Here is a 17,974-nt window from a genome sequence, read left to right on the forward strand (position 1 = left end):
TCTGTCCGGACACAGTCGTATGAAGACATCCCAGAGCAGAGCTTCAAAGTGTTTGGTTAAAGGAGTGCATTTGTAAAAGCCTTTTTTAGTCTTATCCATCACTCAAAGGATTTCATAATACATATACCTGTTTACATACACATTCCTTTTACATGCACATTTTTTTTATTCCACACTGGTAATACACTAGGGCCCATTTGTGGGGCTCAGTATATTTGCTGTGGACATGTGGATGTCTCAGAAACAATCTCAGCATTAGGATTATTGTTATGGGCTATTTATCAGTTTCCCATAAACAGTACTTGAAGAACAGTACAAACACATTTTTTCTTAAACCTCAATACCCATCAGCATCAATATACCGCAGCATATAAAGTGAAATTTATAAATCCATATATTTAGAACAAATTAGCTCTGTGTATTAATGCTGTAGACCAAATAAAAGGATTACTTCAATAGTACCTTTCAAGATAAACATCACACAGTGCTTCCCAACAAAACATTAGATCACAAAAAAAAAAGCTCAAATAAGCCTGACTACATCTTTTTTAAAACTTAAAACGAACTAATATTAAAAATATTATAATTATAATTAAATATATTCAATGAGTGTATTTTATGGATTCACAGAATCTGCTCCTGCTGGCCCTGTTCTACTCTACAGCAATAAAGATATTTATGCACTGAGTGGCAAAGATTTGATATTTAAAAATCCATCTGTTAAAAATGTATCAAAATACGCCTCGGTCATGGAAATCTTCTATCATCACACTGATAAAATAAATGAAAATTTTCTCTGAGGCACTAAGTAATGTCTGGAATAAATGTTTTTATAAGTGGCTATATACAGTGATTTTTTATAGATTTCATATCATCTCTGTAACACATCGTGTTACTTCCTTGAGCTATTCAGAATATTTAAATCAGAATCAAAAATAAAAAGAGCCCAGTACCCTCCAAATCTGTAGCCGAGCTTCTAGGACTTTCTGTCTGAACTGTTCAGGGAGGGGTACATGTCATATGTCTCACAGGAAGGTGGTAAGCCATCAACTCCAGGGGCAGCTGGATTTTGTAGAAAGCTTGTCCCTTCTGGAAAGTCAGAGTTTGGAGATGCTTCAAATCCACTGGCTGAATAGTCAGATGACTGCTGCTTATCAGACCCCTCTAAAGCAGGCAGGATGATTATGGGGAACTTGATCTCTGGGTCTGAAGCATACTTCACATCCAGATGGACCTAGAAAGAGTCAGTGCTTATTAGACTCGTAATGCATACTTGATTAAATAAAGATATTAACAAGGCCTGGGAAATACTTTCAGGAAGATGAAATAGGCCTATTCACCCGGAGTCTGTTCTCTAATTTGATGATGGTGGAAGGGACGGTGATGATCTTGGTGACTGTCTGGTGACTGACTGTGGGATGGCTTCACCCTCCTCTTTCAGGATGTCTTTTGTTTCAAGTTTCCTTTTCTTATTTGCAAAGTAGCTGTTCTTTCTGTAGAGACAGTACTTGAGTTTAATGTCACGAGAGGATTTGTTCTGAACTGAAGCCATGACCTTTATGTCTTCTCCTGGAAAAACAACAACATCAGGTTAAAGTTCTGTCCTACAATATAATTACATTGATGTTATGCTGCATACAAAGCTGTGGAGCTGTGGATTTCAGTACTGCAAACTTTTAAGAGTTTAAGCTGTGTCATCATCTGTTTGATCTTTGCAGGAATGAGTTCGCAAAGGTTTTAAGATTTTCTATATTTCTGCAAAAATATAACACATTTCACATTTAACCAACATGTGCACTACATGCCTTATCTGTCATCATAGTCTATCCTCAGTCATAAAAAGATTCCCTGTGGAGTGAATGTATATTTCAGTAATGTGAGATTGCGAGCAAGTCATAATTACCTTGGAGGAAGGCTGTTTTTGGAATGCTTACATCCATGGCCACTGATCCTGATGTGAAGAGGTTCATCTTCTTATCAGTCATATTTTGCTGCAGAGTCTGAGAAGAAAATCACAATTTATGTACATGCAGTGTTAATTCAGGAGTGTAACATATAGCAGTTTGTAAGGGTACCATAAGCTCTCCATCAAGGTTTCCTTTGTGGATGAGAGTGAACTCTGCCTTTGCTTTGCTGTCTTTTCTCACTGAGTGGCTCAGATTTGCCTCCAATCTATACACAATCTTTCCATGTGAGCCCCTGAAGGAGGAGGGCAGCTCTCTGTAAGACAGGACAATACTATTAACAAATCAAAGTGGGTGAGTGGCAGGATATCATTTAAGGAAAAATTGAAAACACTCAAGAGTGCTTATCCTTATAATAATAGTTTTTTAATAAGTAATTATTGGGGGTTGACTTGCACGGTAATTAAAGTTGCAAGAAAAAAAATATGATTGCAGGCAGGGGCGATTCTAGGATCAGAGCTTTGGGGGGTGCTGAGCACCCAGAGAGCTGCTCAGCCAGGCAAGATAATCTTTACTCGTCACGCTGAGACCCTGTCTCTGTCAGTCCCTGCATCCTTAAATGTCTCCAGTTGTACAGAGTTCCCTCTGGATGTCTCTTTGGTGCATTTAAACCCCTGTTCCTTCCTGTCCTCATCATCTGTTGTCTTCATCTCCGTTATCAGTCATCATAATTTTACCATCTCTGTGCAAGTCTGCAAATTTCTTTATTAAATCATAAGATTCTTAAATTCATCAAGTCTCTCTGTGCTTGGGTCCTTGTCAAAAAAACACGACATCACTGTTTTGTAAATTTTAACACAAGTTAATTCCCACAATTGTGAAAGAAAAGCAAAAGTCTGTAACAAAACCATCAAATCTGATAAAGGTTATTTAAATGCTGCAAAAGAAGAAGGGATTGGAATAAAAAAATACATATCCTAACCTTAATTACTGGGGGAAAATTATGAATGATGATCATAGTGAGTAAGAAGTAAACTGAGGGCATTTTTTGGACAGAGATTCACTTTTAATGTGTATGTATAATACAGATACATAAAAATACACTCCAAAAATAGAGTCCTTGAAATGTACAAAATATTGATAGAAAAATTATAAAAATGGAGGCAACAATGTATACAATGTATGAAAAGATCTTTACTGCAGATACTACTATGGCTCTGCAGATTTTTTATTTTATTTTAACCTATGTCGCCTCACCCTGAGGTTGGAAAATCTGTCTATCACTTTTTGGTGGTCAAGTCTCTCAAGCAGTTTAACAGTTTCTGTTTTGCCTGTCACTGTTCCCTGTCTGTTTTCTTACCTGGTTCTTCCTGACCTTGTACTTTCTCCTCACGTTCTTTGGAATGATAATCACAAATAGACTGTATTCAATTAGATGAAAAAAAAATATTATTACGATCACTAATAAAAAAGTCCTCTCTCAGTGTACTTTCAAGCAATTTAAAGTTTTAGATTTTAAATTGGCTGTATAAATTTTAATGGGAGCAACAGGGCGGTCAAATGTCGCTGATTTTATTACACAGTAGGACGGATTGTAGCGAACATGTCGGAAAACACGTTTTCAACACTGTAGGTTACCTGGGTGTAAAGTTTTTCAGCTAAAAAGAAACATGGTCTGACTCCTACCCAACTATATAAAGAGTAACTGAAGGTTAAATGCAGCTAATATGTCCTGTTTTAAGCCAGGCACTCACACCTCAGCTCCGCTGCATCTCAGCCACCATCGCTCTGGCAGAAAGGACGCTAGAGCCAGAGCAGGGGAGAGCCGAGCTGGAACAAACCATTTGGGGAGGGTATCTATACTTTTGTTGTTAAAATGTTCCGTCTCAATTAAGCACTGTATGCTTTTTATATTTTTAGTAGTGTGTCACACAAACAGCAAATATTGTCAAAAAAGTAAGAAATCTTTGGGGGTGCTTTGATTCATTTTGGGGGTTCATTGAAAGACATAAGCGTACTTACCCTGAGATTCCTGAATGACAAACTGCTTGATGGTGAAGTATTTGTCTTTGCTGTAAAAGGTTATGACGGTTTTTCCGCCTTTCCCTTCAGCTTTACAAAGAGTGACTGTATTTTGCATTCCTGTGACAACTCCAGTGTATTTTGTCCTGTAATATAATCGCCACTAGCAAAAGTATTGCTTTTGTTAATGGGATCATATCCCACTAAAAAGCTCTTAATAATATTTGGCATAACGCTATCAAACGCTGCACAGTGCTACAAAAACAGCAAGTGCCAGCTAAGTGTGAGCAGCGAGGTTTTCTATCTCATGACGAGAGTCATCTTACAAAGAACTTTGGTAATAATTAAACCACAGGGACCTAAATAAGTGCTAGCACGTGGTTCTCCCGGGCCACCTGTTGTGGGATTGTTGGAAAACTTTGAGCAATATATATGATCATGTGATTGAACTGGGGAAATATTAAATATTTACTAAAAGGAAAGTGCATCTAGGTAAGGCTATTAAAAATAAATAAATATAAAATCCTCATTAATTAGTCTATGGTCAAGCCCTATGGACAAATCTGGTCTCACGCATGTTTTAATGTTTACCCGTTTGTTTCTATTCATCAGCCACTCCAGCTACACAAATTGTCTTCTTTGGGAAAGCCACACCCAAGCCCTCTACTCTTGAGCTATGTTTGTTTGCTTGTTTGTTTATTTGTTTATTTTTTACGTGAACTGTAATCTGTCTAGTCTGAGCTGTATGTAGGACCTCACCTAACACATTCAAACTTGGCCTGGAGTTAATCTCAACTAAAAATCTGAAAAGCTGTGTGAGCGGATATGGCAAAAACGCTGTTCTACCAGGTTGACAAAATCTGTCCCGAGACATGCATATGAAGACCTTCCGAAGCAGGCCGCTATAGAAATGTTTTAGGAAAGAAATGATATGTATGATGTATGAAATATGAGCATGCTGTTTCTGTAAGTGAATGAATGATGAAATTGAAATAATGCAGTTTTCCTCAATGAGGTCACTGTTACCACGTGTACAGCATTACTCACACAGCACGTGGTAGCACGTGATATTCCTAAATCACCTGTTGTGGGTGTGTTAAACTTTACAGTCCCAAGCATGGGTCATGTGACTAAACACAGTGGAAATACTCCAGGGAAATATGAAGTATTTAAAGGTAGTGTTACAGAGTGTAGCCAAAATGAAATCTTTATTCTTCTTATTTGAGATTTTTTAAGGTCTTGTCTTTTTACAAAAGAGATGAATAATATATTTCAACTGTGTTTTCTTCTAATGCTTTCTGGACTAAACTCGACTCATCGTAGCACATGACAATTGAGTGTACTACTTATTATACTGCATGCCATTTCATTGCACATATCATACACCTGATTTGATGCAAACATCATTGAACTTTCACATCAATATAACTATATTATTTTCAATTATTGTGGTGTGCCTTGATGATCTGGTTTGTCCTCTGACAGTTTGAAAATACTATAAGGATGTCAGCAGGTTGTGAATATTAATATTAATCCTGTATTAAACTTGTAAAGAGACTAATATTGATCCTGTATATTTGATTTCAGCAAGTAATTGCAGACTACAGGATGCTGAGAAACCAAAAAGTGAGGGAACTTTAAAACCACACCAACATACCAATATATATTTTTCATTACATGTAATATAGGAGATGTCATTTCTGTCTACCCTAATGACCACTGCAGATTGTTACACACTTTTCATCTTAATTATTTGTTATGTTAGTTGTTAGTTATGGATCATGAAGGGAAAGTGGCAAACAGAGACTGCTCATGTACAGCGCCCTGAGTTCTGTGTCTTTGGGTAAGAGGTAAACTGCTAAATTGCACCTTTTCATCCTTAAACCTGCACGCTGCTGCCCTCTATGGGAAATAAGATGGACTGCAGCATATTTACAACCAGGGCACAGTAGCACAACAGCAAGCTCAACTAGTCTGATAACAAACACAGGCATCAAATTTTAGTTGAAGTTCGTGTGTGTTATTTAATTTATGCAAATACTACATTAGATCACCTTAATGCTAGCACTAATTAAAATGGTTCTAAAAGTCTGCATATGATGGACTGTAAGGGGGTGACATCATTGAGATAATAATAAAAGAATGTTTCTGTTCTGAAAATAATGTTAATAGCAAGTGAGCATTAGCCATTTTTTATCTGGAACAAAAAGACGCAACCTACCTACTGTAGGAGCAAATCCCAACTCACCACCAGCCTCTAACGTTGACTTGGAGAAAATGTTGACCAGAAATTTTTCTTTATGTTTCCTTAGGTTGATTCAGCATCAACCTTTGACCTCATTTTGTCTTAAAGCAGTTTTTCAAAATATATATACATATGGTGTAAAATTCTTTATTTGTTCAACTGAGAGCAGCACTCTGGCGCTGCTCATGAGCTTAATTCACCATGGCAGCTAGTCCCAGATAACGTGGGAGTTGTTGAACTCCAGACCACTTAGAGAAGTTTCCTTCCAGTGAAGTCATTTATTTGGCATAAATTGTAATTAGTATACTGGACTGAAGGAAGTTCAAACCACTGATCTCCCATTAGCGAATAATCTATTTGAGCTACAATCATTCCAGCTACATATCTCCAGGAACACATACACAAAAACATAAACAGACACTCAAAGCCTGAAAATAATGCGGGTCATGCTGTTTCAACTCATAGTTCTTTTGTTTACTATTTACAGTGCAGTCTATTGGTATCACAATCTTTACATTATCTGAGACAATCTCTGAAAGATGCTCTGAAAGAGTGTACTGAGATTAGGTATTTTCTATTTTAACATGAGTTTAAACAGAAAACAAGGAAAGCTTTGATCATTTTTTTAAAAGTGAAATTTAAATATGGTGAATTTGATCTCTGGCCCTGAGGCATACTTCACATACAGATAGACCTGTGGTGGAAAAAAGATTAAATGTAAGTCTTACTTTTCTCGAAATCAGAGAAAACAGGAAACTAAAACCATAATTTGCATGGGCTCAGTAAAATTGGACAATAGAAGATTCTCTGTCTTTGCTTCTTTTTCCTCTCAGGTTTGGAGTGAGCTGGCTCCTCAGCTTTTTCCTGGGATCATCCTTGCCATCAGCTCGTTTAATCTGCAGTATTTAAAGAACCTGCACTCTCTGCCAGATCATTGCCTGCTCAGTGGTGGTGCTGCAACACAAGGCTACCAATTTATTCTCTCTCCTCTTGCCGACTAGTCGTTTGGTGTTATAGTCGCTGGAAAAAACTCAAGCTGACTCCTACAAATCCTACTCATCTGAATCCCTGAGCTAGTTTACTTATGCTAAAAGAGAAACACTTCCCTGTCACCCACCTGCCTCTCTAGCCTTCTCTCCCCTCAACTTGCTGTAGTAATCAATCCAAGACTACATGACTTCATGCAATCAAAGTAACCCTCACCCATCTCTAGCTTGATCTCTCCTCTTCAGCAGAAATCACTGCGTCACCCCTTTAAAGAGTGCACTCACCTGTTAAACTGTTAGTGAGTCCTGCATTGAAGTCCATATTTACTGACATTATGACTGTTTTGGCACTAAAAAGTACTAAAATCAATCCAACACAAAAATAGCTGAATGGCCTGAAGCAAGTATTTAATGTAAAGAAAGCCTCCTACATAAAATTTTCATGTGTGTTATTAACAGATTTTCTAAAAGGCACATGTCCCACAGTAAGCAGGTAATGAGTGAATCGTTTACTAAGCTGAGATTTTTGGCTGTAATCTTTGTTGCTGCAGGATACTTCTGTTGTGTTCACTCGCATATGTGGGATCAGATTCAGGCTCAAACATGTACAAAGGGATTTGTAAAGTTACCTGTTGTGATGCCACAGCTCTGCAATAGAAAAGCCTCACTTCTGGAGCAAGCGATAAGCAGTTTAAGTGTTTTCTTTAATAATTTATACAATATAATAAGTATATTATCAAGTTAGGTTTGCTGTTAGCAAAATTTAAGTTACTTGTGTTCCTAGCGGGTTTGCCAGTGATAATTTTCAAATGCACTAGCTAACTTCCCGGCTAATGCTAATTGAAAGCTCAGACAACATCACTGGCCATTTGCAATGTTGATGATGATGCAGGAAGAACACCAACACGGAGATAACAGATTGTGCGTGGACAACATGCAACATCCATGGTCACTGATCCTGATGTGAAGCGCTTCATCTTCATATCTTCCTCAGTCGTCTTTCTCGATCCCAGTGCGTCTCTACACCTCTCTGCATTAATCATTACTTATTATTATTCGCTGACTCTTTTCCACAGCATGTCTTTTGTGCAGTCTTCCTCCAATCACCTCAATCAGTCGCAGCCCCAGTGGCTGTCCCTCCCTGAGCCTGGTTCTGCTAGAGGGTTCTTCCTGTTTTTCCTCCCCACTGTCACCAAAGCGCTTGCTCAGGGGGTCATACAATTGTTGGGGTTTTCTGTTTTCCTTGTATCTTTTTATCTCTTTTGATTATCTTAAATGTACAGCACCTTGCTCAACAGTTTTTGTTTTAAATGCACTAAATAAATAAATTTGATCTTTTATTATTGTACAATATAAAGCACCTTGAGGCACCTTGAGGCAACTGTTATTGTGATTTGGCACTGTATAAATAAAACTGAACTGAATTGAAATCTTATCTTGGCTGTGGAGTCTTACAGGAAAATCACAAACTGGTTACATGCAGTATTAATATTGCATGTACAATGCACCCCCACTGAGCAAACTCAGTGGGGGTGCATTGTCTGGCAGTTTGTAAGGGTACCATGGATGAGAGTGAACTGCCTTTGCTTTGCTGTCTTTTCTCATCAAGCAGCTCAGATTTGCCTCCACTTCATACAAAGCCTTTCCCCTTGAAGGAGGACGTCAGCTCTTTGTGAGATGTGACCACAAACTGTACAAATCAAACTGGGTGAGTGACAGGACATCTTTCAGAAAAGAGAGAACACACTTGAAAGTGTTAATCCTTAAAGTCTGTGGTAATAATAGTTTTTCCCGATACATTTCAGAGACAACTCACTGTGAAGGGACTTGAAAGGTGAATGGGCAGACATGGCAGCCTGACTGGGAACTAAAGCAGTCATTTAAAGAGCGTTTCATTTCTCATTAAAGAAAGGCTTATAAACAGACTCTTGGATTGCTCTTGTCACTGTGGTTTGCTAATTTTACTGAAGGACGGTTTCCACCATGAGGAGGACAAACTAGGAAACAAATTTAGTAAGTCTTCCTTGTATTATTTGTGCTACTAGTTTGAATAGGACAGGATTACATTTACGTCTTGGGAAAAAAAGATCATCTTACAACAGTCAGGGTCTGATTTTGTAAACTGTAAGAATATGTTTAGCGTGTAGACTAGTTTTGTCAAAATACCAGAAAGGCAAAAGAAAAAGAAAAATGATTTTGTAATACAAATTTTAAAAAATGAAAGACAAAGAAAGACCAAAATATATCTATAAAACCTATAAAAGCATTACGTTATTTTCATTTCACCTACTTTATTATTATTATGCCATCACACTGCCTTGCAACCATTTAGCAAAAGACTAAACTGTTATAGTGGAGCAGGGCTTTGGCTTATTTTTACAGTTTGCCTCAATATACTTTGATAAGTTTGATAGCATATGAAGGTGGGCACACCAGAATGCATAGAAAACGCAAGGGTTCAAAAAAGTAAGTACAGTCACTTTTGAAAATGAAAAAAACAATGTACTACCCCTATTTTTTTTTATTCCTCAATATGAATAAGTACATCACTTTTCTAGCTGCAATAATATTGGCCCTATACTATGGTCCTGTACTAGTTAATGAACAATGCAAGAAAAACCAAAATAAAATCAATCAATCAAAAAAAACAAAAAAACTTACTTATCCTGACCTTCCTCAGTGATAAAGTTTGTCTTGAGTGTATTTTGCAGTCTTGTGACAGCCCATTTGTAATTTATCCTGTCAGAAAATCACTATTGTTGAAAGAATTGCTTTTATTTCTGGGGCTTATATCCCGCTGAGGAGGTCTTAATATTATTTGGCATAACATCCTACTCAGTACTACCGGTACAATAAAGTGATACGTGAGACGGAGAGGATGGAGGTTTTATGAGCAGGTGATGAGGAAGGAATTTGCTGATAGATACTTGGGTTTAATTAATAATTAAACAATATGACCCCAATAAATCATGCTTCCCTAAGAATGTACTGATTTATGCATAGTTTTGTTGTTGCTGTTGTTGTTAATTTGACTAGCACTGATATGCAAATTCACTAAGAGCTAAATACTACATTTAAAAGCAGTGTGGCCTGTCAGCTTTTTACCTAAAACCTAAGAAAGGCAAAATAAAAGCTCCATGATGCTGACAATAATAGTTGTGAACCACGCAGGCTTGTTCTTTTTGAACTTAAACATTTCGTTGCATGTGCCTCTTTTTCCGGAGACAAACTTGTTTTTGTTTTGAATTCCCACGATTTAAATTGAGTGGCTTCATTATTGCTTTTTGTTTACTGATGTTGTTCTAGTCATAATAAATGAAAATGTTGCACAAAGAAAATGAGTGAAATCAGACAGAATAAAATAAAAAGAAGTGAAACCTTTTCTGCTGAGTCCACTTTGTTTAAATATTATGTTGATTTACAGGTACAATAAACTTTCTAAGCATATATTTGAAATACAGTTGCTCGTTCGAATCAAATCCATCCAGACTTTATCCCGACTCTTAAGCCACTTTTGGTAGTTTTCCCATCCATCTTTGTTTAACAAGCTCCTTATTCTAACTTTGCACTGGAGTTCCTTTGCTTAATTCAAAGTTAAAAATAATCTTTATAAGCAGTAAAATCTATTATTTCTACTGTGTAGACAACCCTCCCTTTAAGCAGGCTATCTTCTGATTGGATGTCTCCTGGGATGACCACATTATGAGTATCCCTTCTTGCCAGCATCACAAAGACCCAAGAGGCAAAATGTTACAGTGATTACTTGTAGATACACTGACCTAATCATTGGCCCAAATATTACCATCAAGATACACCACATCATCTTTAAGAGTAAGAAACACACACACACACACACACACACACACACACACACACACACACACACACACACACACACACACACACACACGTTCTACTAATTGTTTTTATTTTTATAAACAGTTGAAATGCAAATGATGACAATATAACATGCAGCGTTTGTGAATATGTACATATAAATTTATAAATTTGATAATTTGTCCAAAACTGGACTATGACACTGTTACACAAGTCTCCTTTTTCTTCAGTCACTATGATGAAAAACTTCGCCACAGACTATTCACATCATGTAGATGGAAAGAAAGATTTCCAATTCTAAGACTTTCCAGTTTTAACATCCTTTACCTGGCTATTCTCCTCCAGTCTTGCAGTCTATACTGGCTCTCTCCATGAAAATTTAGTGTTAGAAACTCCATAGTATGATTTATTAAACTTCTGACAGCCACCACATATTTTCTCAGAGATGGAAAGGTCAAGGATTTTATTAAACTTACACCAACACTTATTGACCTTCACCCGAATGCAGTGATATGCGCTGTGACTCGTGACGTCGCGTCTAGCCAATGCGCACCATGGCAGCTTTGCAGTACAGCACACCTTATACAAATACATTCACAATAACGTGAAAATTGGTAACAGACGGCTGTAGGGATGATTTTTTTAAAAGTGGCATATATGAGATTATAAAGCATAAACCTGATGTACATCAAACACAACACTCAAAACACATAACACATGTAATAAACTGTACAACAAGCATAAACACACATACAGACACATAAAAGCATACAAATATACACAGTTTTCTGACACAGGTGTGGGAATATATTTGAAGTTCTGTAAGAGCGAGTGCTGAAACCACCCGCACCAGATTTGGATCTTATTCTGAGTGTTGTTACAAGACCTCTGCCTGATGACCTTAAAGGCCTTAGTGGGATTTAATAAATGAGTAAGTCATCGCCGTACTAGGAACACAAGCATAAAGGTGCTCTATTGACTATTGAAAGGATTTTGAGTGTATTACTTCAATCTACTATCAACATGAAAATGTAAAGTTAAGGTAACACATAATTAGTATAGCCAGTCATATTTGGCAAAATATTTTAATTATTTATGCCTACTCAAATGGTGATAGGCTGTATCATCTTCATTAACCAATTCATCAAACAATTTTTCTGATTTTTCTATCGGTGATCAGACAGCAGTAGCTTGTGAATGCTTTGTGCTTCAATGATACACCAGATATCCCAGTTTACAGGGATATCTGGTGTATCGTTTACAATACACCAGATATCAGGAAGCTGTGAAGCAGACTAAAAGAAACTGTAAACTGTTTACAATTTGTCTCTAGCACAAACAGTATCTAAGTCATTTAAAGTAAAAAGGTAAACAGGTAAAAAAAAATGGTTAAGATAAAATGAAAGATGCATCGAGGTCATCGGAGGAAATTAACATGTACAACTGCATGTCATCAACATATGAATGGCATATGAACAGTAACACGTGTAGGAAGAGCAGTGGTGATATGCTCCATGTGGATCCTCAAAAACACCCTGTGTTGCTGCACAAAGGAAAAATGAAAAGCTTGTGAAAATATCATGCTCGCTGTAAGTCAATGCTGAGGTAAAAGTAGATTTTTCTCATGGTATATGTGCTATATGTTATGAAATAAAATACATTCACTAATTTCTTTAAAAAAATATGTTCAAAAAATATTGTCTATAAAGTTAAGATTAAAATTTGGTTTGCAATTAATTCCAGAGTTTATTTACAGTTAGACTGAGAAAAAACAACTAACAGGTTTGTAGGGATGGAATCAAACCATTATGTTGCTATTCGAACTATTTAACTCGCTTCCTCTTGTGTCTTGTTGTGAGCTTTGCTTTGTGTTTAAATGTCTTAATTATCTCCTCATTGCCATCCTCAATTCCTAACCAAGCCCCTGTATGTATATACAGTCTCATCATTGTTGAGTCATCTGTGTTCTCCTTTGATTTCTGTTTTTTGAATATCTTCATGGTCTTACTAGATTTATGTTTTTATTAATTTTTGGGCTTTGTTATTTTGTTTATTGAACTTTGTACCAATTCAAATAAATGGATCACCTTTTTCTATGAAGCTCTACCATCTGTGTCTGAAACTATGGGTCCTTATCGCTCTCTAATCGACACACAGCATACTGTGACAACACTGAAGAGTAAATGTTTAAATGCCTCAATGAATTCTGTCAGATTAACCCCTGAGTACTGTGAACACAGATTTTTTTTTCATGACAATGCATAATTCTTCTTCCCCAAGTTATTGTTATTGCCTTATTCGTCAAGACTGCGGTGCACAGATGATGTTTTGCATTTTGACCAAAAGGGAGACATTTTAATACAATATTAAATCGACATTAAGCTGTGAACATTTAAAACTCACAAGTGGAAAAAAGGCCACCCCCAGTGCAACATCATACCATTCTGCATCATGTATTATTATCTTGTAATAGTAGAAACAAATTTTACTTACAATCACACTGGGGGATAAGTTTGCACGGGGGTATCACACAGGATGATTGGAAACAGCACAACGACCTCATCCAATGCTCCTACGTGGAGTTTAACCTGCAGGAAACAAAAAACAGAAGCTCATTAGATTTTAATGAATAAAAAAAGAAATGGATCCAAACAGGCTTTTGCTGTCTGAACAGCTGAGGTAAACTGGATTATCAATACATCCATGACTTCTCAACCCATCACAGGTACTAACCTCAATAATGTAATCAACAACCAGAATGCTGCACTCTGAGATGGTTAAAGATGCAGACGAGGGAATAGCGAGCATGATCTCAGTGCGTACATAAGAAACCTGAGCACCAACAGGTTCTCCTGACACACACGCCAAAGTTTTGATAGCCATCTTCCTGTGCCGCTTACTGTGGGTGTAGAAAGTCTGTTTCTGTTGCAGCTTCACCTTCGGAGTAGCTGTTTTAGATGAAGGGTTACTAAATTCACAAAATATTTTCACTGTTTCGCCTAGTGGAAGAAAAGACAAAGTGGCAAGTTATTTCAATCAAATTCTTCAAACTTAGCTATTATTATTGATTATACAGATAAAACGATTATCTGATGGATGGAAACCATACCAGGGGTGAAAGCTTTCGTCGCTACACTAACTGTCAGAGTGACGGGACTGGAGTTACACCACAAGCTACACGGTGTCACGCTGTTTGAACCTGAGAGTGGCGCCTGCAGAAAAACAACACACTGATAGTGCCACAGATAAAAAAAAAATAAAAAAAAAAGTGTAATATACCAATACTACACTGTTTTGGTTTTGGGATTACGAGAAATCAACACCTATTTATTACTCTTATGCAGAAAAAGTTGCACAAAATGAGCATCAGCGGACCAAATCAATCAAACAATGGCTTTAGAATAATATGAAGAAATGGAGCAATCCCATCATTCTCTGTTTCACTGCATATTTGCAGTAGCAGCTCAGGTTCCTTTGGCATTGCATGGTGGAACCGTATAAAACTCCAAACATATCCAACATTTGCTATAGTTACAGTAACAAAAAAAACCCCAAAGATCTTAAATTCATCACTTTTGGTCCCATAGTTACTCAGAGCCTCGGTGGGATTCATTTATTAGAAGTGAGAGCTTGTGTACAGTCTGGTTTGTGTCCATTTATTCGAAAAATACGTCTGAGAACATGAACAACTGAAGCACAATACAAGGTTCAATATAATAGTGGTCATTCAGTCTGTGTTGGTTACGACTGGAACATAATCAGATTTTAAAGATGTAAATTGTCTCTAAATGCAGTTAGACAACTCTGAATCATTCTTGTACAATAATTGCTCCCATAGGGTTGAATGAAAGTACAACAAAGCAAACCTGGGGTTGCAGAGCTTTTTCAAAGTCAACATATTGAGTTGTGCATGCAGGAAAAACATAGGTGTGGCAAGTAATTTCAAATTTTGGTTCACTTAAAAGGATTCCTGGGACAATTAGTCGAACAAGGTGTACTTAGGGAGGCCTGTGAGAAATATCAGTTTGATTACAGAGAAACTGCAGACACTGCAACAAAAACAAGGACTCCTCAGCTGATTCATCTGAAAATGCACCACTTACATTCAACCCTGGCTGGTTGGTATCAATGTGGTTTACAAACTTAAGCTCTGTCACAAAGTCCTTGGACATACGCCATGGTCTATTAATGCCCACTGTCAAGGTATATGCTATTTTTCCGTGAACCCCATGAAAGGACGATGGGAAGTTTCTGGGATGCAAAATAATAGAAAAGATAGAAAAAAAAGTGATTCAGGCGCATACAAATTCAACAGTTTTACAATAAACAATAAAAGTAAGCATTATGTTAATGAATCAAAAGGTTGAACTACAACACAAGTTGTAGGTTTTGGATTTTAAAAACCAAGGGCCCATTCTTATCTTATATCTACCAAAATCCCTTCATTTTTAACAGTGGCTCTTTACTTAAGTCAAATCTACAGTTCCTGATTTCTTAGCTTTTTGCATAATTGTCACACTTGCATTTTTCAAATCGGCAATCAAATTTAATAGCAGACAAATATAACTCAAGTAAATACAAAATGCACTTTTAATGAAGATCTAAGGGGGGGACACACCAGCCCTCAAGGACTGGACTTCGTTTTTAAATCTTTTAGCCTGCTTGACTTTGTCAGACACGTTCTGTTTTAGTGATATCTTCATTCAACACGTCTGGGAGTAATCAGGTCTGGGTGCTTTTTGTGAACTTAAACTCAGCTTTCCAAAATAACATGGCTATTCACCGTTCATTCATGATTTAACAAATAGAAATGCATTTAGCATTTTTTTTAAAGGTTATCATTGTCTATTAAAATTTGTTTGATGAAAAAACAAACTAACTAAGAAATCAGGAAGGGGGTAAAGACTTTTGTCAGCATGCCTCCCTGAGTAAAACGCTTCACACGCTAGTGGGTGTTTCACAGTTAAATGGTCATACACACCCTAGTGGGAGCTGACATGTGAACGGATACACATGGGACGATCTGATTTCCTCGTGTCAGCATTGTTCCCACATCATCATAATTAATGTTGTTCCAGGTTCAACATTGCTTGATTGGTTGATTATTCAACATGAGTTGACATTTACCTGACATTGTGAAGGAGTCACAGTTTCTGTAAGGGTGTAAGAACATAACATGTGGATTTGTTACACTTCTTTTTCACAAGTTAATAACAATCAATAATTTTCATTCCATTATTTACAAGCTATCACACGATGTCCCTGGGACAACATTTACACGATGTCCCTGGGACAACATTTACACGATGTCCCAGGGACAACATTTACACGATGTCCCAGGGACAACAATTACACGATGTCCCAGGGACAACATTTACACGATGTCCCAGGGACAACATCTACACGATGTCCCAGGGCAACTTCTACATGATGTCCCAGGGACAACATTTACACAATGTCCCAGGGACAACATTTACGCGATGTACCAGGACAAATTTGTAAATTTCTGGATTACTGTTAATCTCCATAGAATCAAGAACTCATGTCCAGTTTCACAGCTATGGACCAGTTAATTATGTTTCCAGGTGATAGTTTGATTCATAGATTCAGCACACAACCATAAGTCTAGGCCTTTTAGTCCAGATTCTCTTCACTTATGTTTGTAAAATGATCAGGGAAGCTACTGCAATTTTGCCTGACCCAACCCCCGGGCCACGAAACACCCAAAAAGTTGGGGAACACTGGTTAGCTAATGCTGTCGTCAAGTAGCCTATCGCTAGCAAACAAACAGCAAGCCAAGTGAGGAACATATGTATAATGCTTACCGTTTATTAAAGGAAAGTATCCTAAATTGACTTCAAATTCGGCGGACAGGCAGCGGTTTTTCGCTTCTTCACTTGTATTTCGAAATACTCGAAGGCGGGTATTTCGAAGTCGCAAAGGAATGACGTCACAAGAAGGTGATTGGTCACTTGCAATGTTGAACCTGGAACAACATTAATTATGATGATGTGGGAACAATGCTGACACGAGGAAATCAGATCGTCCATACACATGCGTCCCGAGTTGAAGTTTTGTCCCACGAGTAGCTATAAGAAAAGGACAAAGACAGTGACTGTTTGTTTGCCATGTATCACTGCGTCCAAACAGCACCAGTAACAGCATACCCCTGTCTTCTTGCAAAATAACTCCTTTTAAGTCGAAGAAGTCCAGCCTTGCAGAGTAACGTTTCCTCGTTTCCTGTTTCCCTCCACCTCCTCCGGCGGTCCAGTGCACATTCACGTTTCCCTTCAGCCTCGTTGTTATTGAAGTGATCTTTGTTTCTTTTGTCAGATCAAAAGAGATGTGACCTATGATTTGGTCGCCACTGGAAAAACTATTTCGTCCATCGTGCCTGATAAAATTGATTTTGAAATTTCGGATTGTCTGCTCGAACATCGCAGAGAAACAAAACTAAAGACAAGTCTTACAGGAAAGAAAAAGTTTAATACGTCTGATAAATGCAATCAGACAGAAAGTGAGAACAGCCGAATCGAATAACTTTTTTCTAATCAACAAAAATAAAACCGCGTAGGCGACACGCTACTCCGGGGGGATCGCCCTGACATTGGGCGGGGTCACGGGTCAAGTATTCCGTGACCTCCGTGGATCCGTCGAAATGAAAAAAAAAAAAGCATTTTAAAGTTGTCGCTTTTCGTTCTCCATTTAGCTCCCGTTACTTTTACATTTGAGATATTCACAACCACCTTTGTTGTTGTTGTTGTTGTTTTTACATGAAAGTAACTAATCTACTTTTAGTAAATATGAGTTGAGCCTGTTTTGATAAATATTCATATTTATGAAGCTGTAACATCCCTGACGTGTTGCTGTAATGTATTAACTTATGTGTGATTAACTTTTTTCTTATGGAAATATCACTGATTGTAATTTACGACTATTTAATTTATTATTATTCAATTACTTAATTTATTTTATTTGAT

At 37.3% G+C, this 17,974-nt stretch overlaps 1 protein-coding gene and 1 pseudogene across 6 annotated transcripts; both read right to left on the reverse strand.

Moving 5' to 3' along the window:
* Nucleotides 1–242: 242 nt before the first annotated feature.
* On the reverse strand, nucleotides 243–2,614 carry LOC147317287 (arrestin domain-containing protein 3-like; annotated as a pseudogene). Its single transcript, XR_015131699.1, has 5 exons — nucleotides 2,487–2,614; nucleotides 2,076–2,220; nucleotides 1,904–2,000; nucleotides 1,341–1,569; nucleotides 243–1,234 (listed from the first exon to the last, which is right to left on the reverse strand). The product of XR_015131699.1 is annotated as an arrestin domain-containing protein 3-like (transcript).
* Nucleotides 2,112–17,628, reverse strand: LOC147317288 (arrestin domain-containing protein 3-like). Of its 5 annotated transcripts, none has more exons than XM_086314093.1 (8): nucleotides 17,162–17,626; nucleotides 17,043–17,083; nucleotides 15,976–16,001; nucleotides 15,098–15,245; nucleotides 14,104–14,206; nucleotides 13,728–13,993; nucleotides 13,488–13,582; nucleotides 2,112–2,220 (listed from the first exon to the last, which is right to left on the reverse strand). In XM_086314093.1, exons 1-7 carry the CDS (start codon nucleotides 17,430–17,432, stop codon nucleotides 13,490–13,492), a joined length of 948 nt encoding a protein of 315 aa, XP_086170219.1. In that variant the 5' UTR covers nucleotides 17,433–17,626; the 3' UTR covers nucleotides 2,112–2,220; nucleotides 13,488–13,489. The 5 variants fall into 5 exon arrangements, 3 of the variants coding, with proteins under 3 accessions (XP_086170219.1, XP_086170218.1, XP_086170221.1); XR_015131823.1 differs by having other exon boundaries at nucleotides 2,202–2,220; nucleotides 13,895–13,993; nucleotides 17,162–17,628; XR_015131822.1 differs by lacking the exon at nucleotides 2,112–2,220 and adding an exon at nucleotides 10,537–12,537 and having other exon boundaries at nucleotides 13,895–13,993; nucleotides 17,162–17,628.
* Nucleotides 17,629–17,974: the final 346 nt, after the last annotated feature.

This window comes from Aulonocara sp. 'chitande type north' Nkhata Bay, linkage group LG12, assembly GCF_057382095.1.
Source record: "Aulonocara sp. 'chitande type north' Nkhata Bay isolate Kocher_YH1m ecotype deep benthic linkage group LG12, A_spYH_male_GT1.1, whole genome shotgun sequence".
Classification (NCBI taxonomy): Eukaryota; Metazoa; Chordata; class Actinopteri; order Cichliformes; family Cichlidae; genus Aulonocara; species Aulonocara sp. 'chitande type north' Nkhata Bay.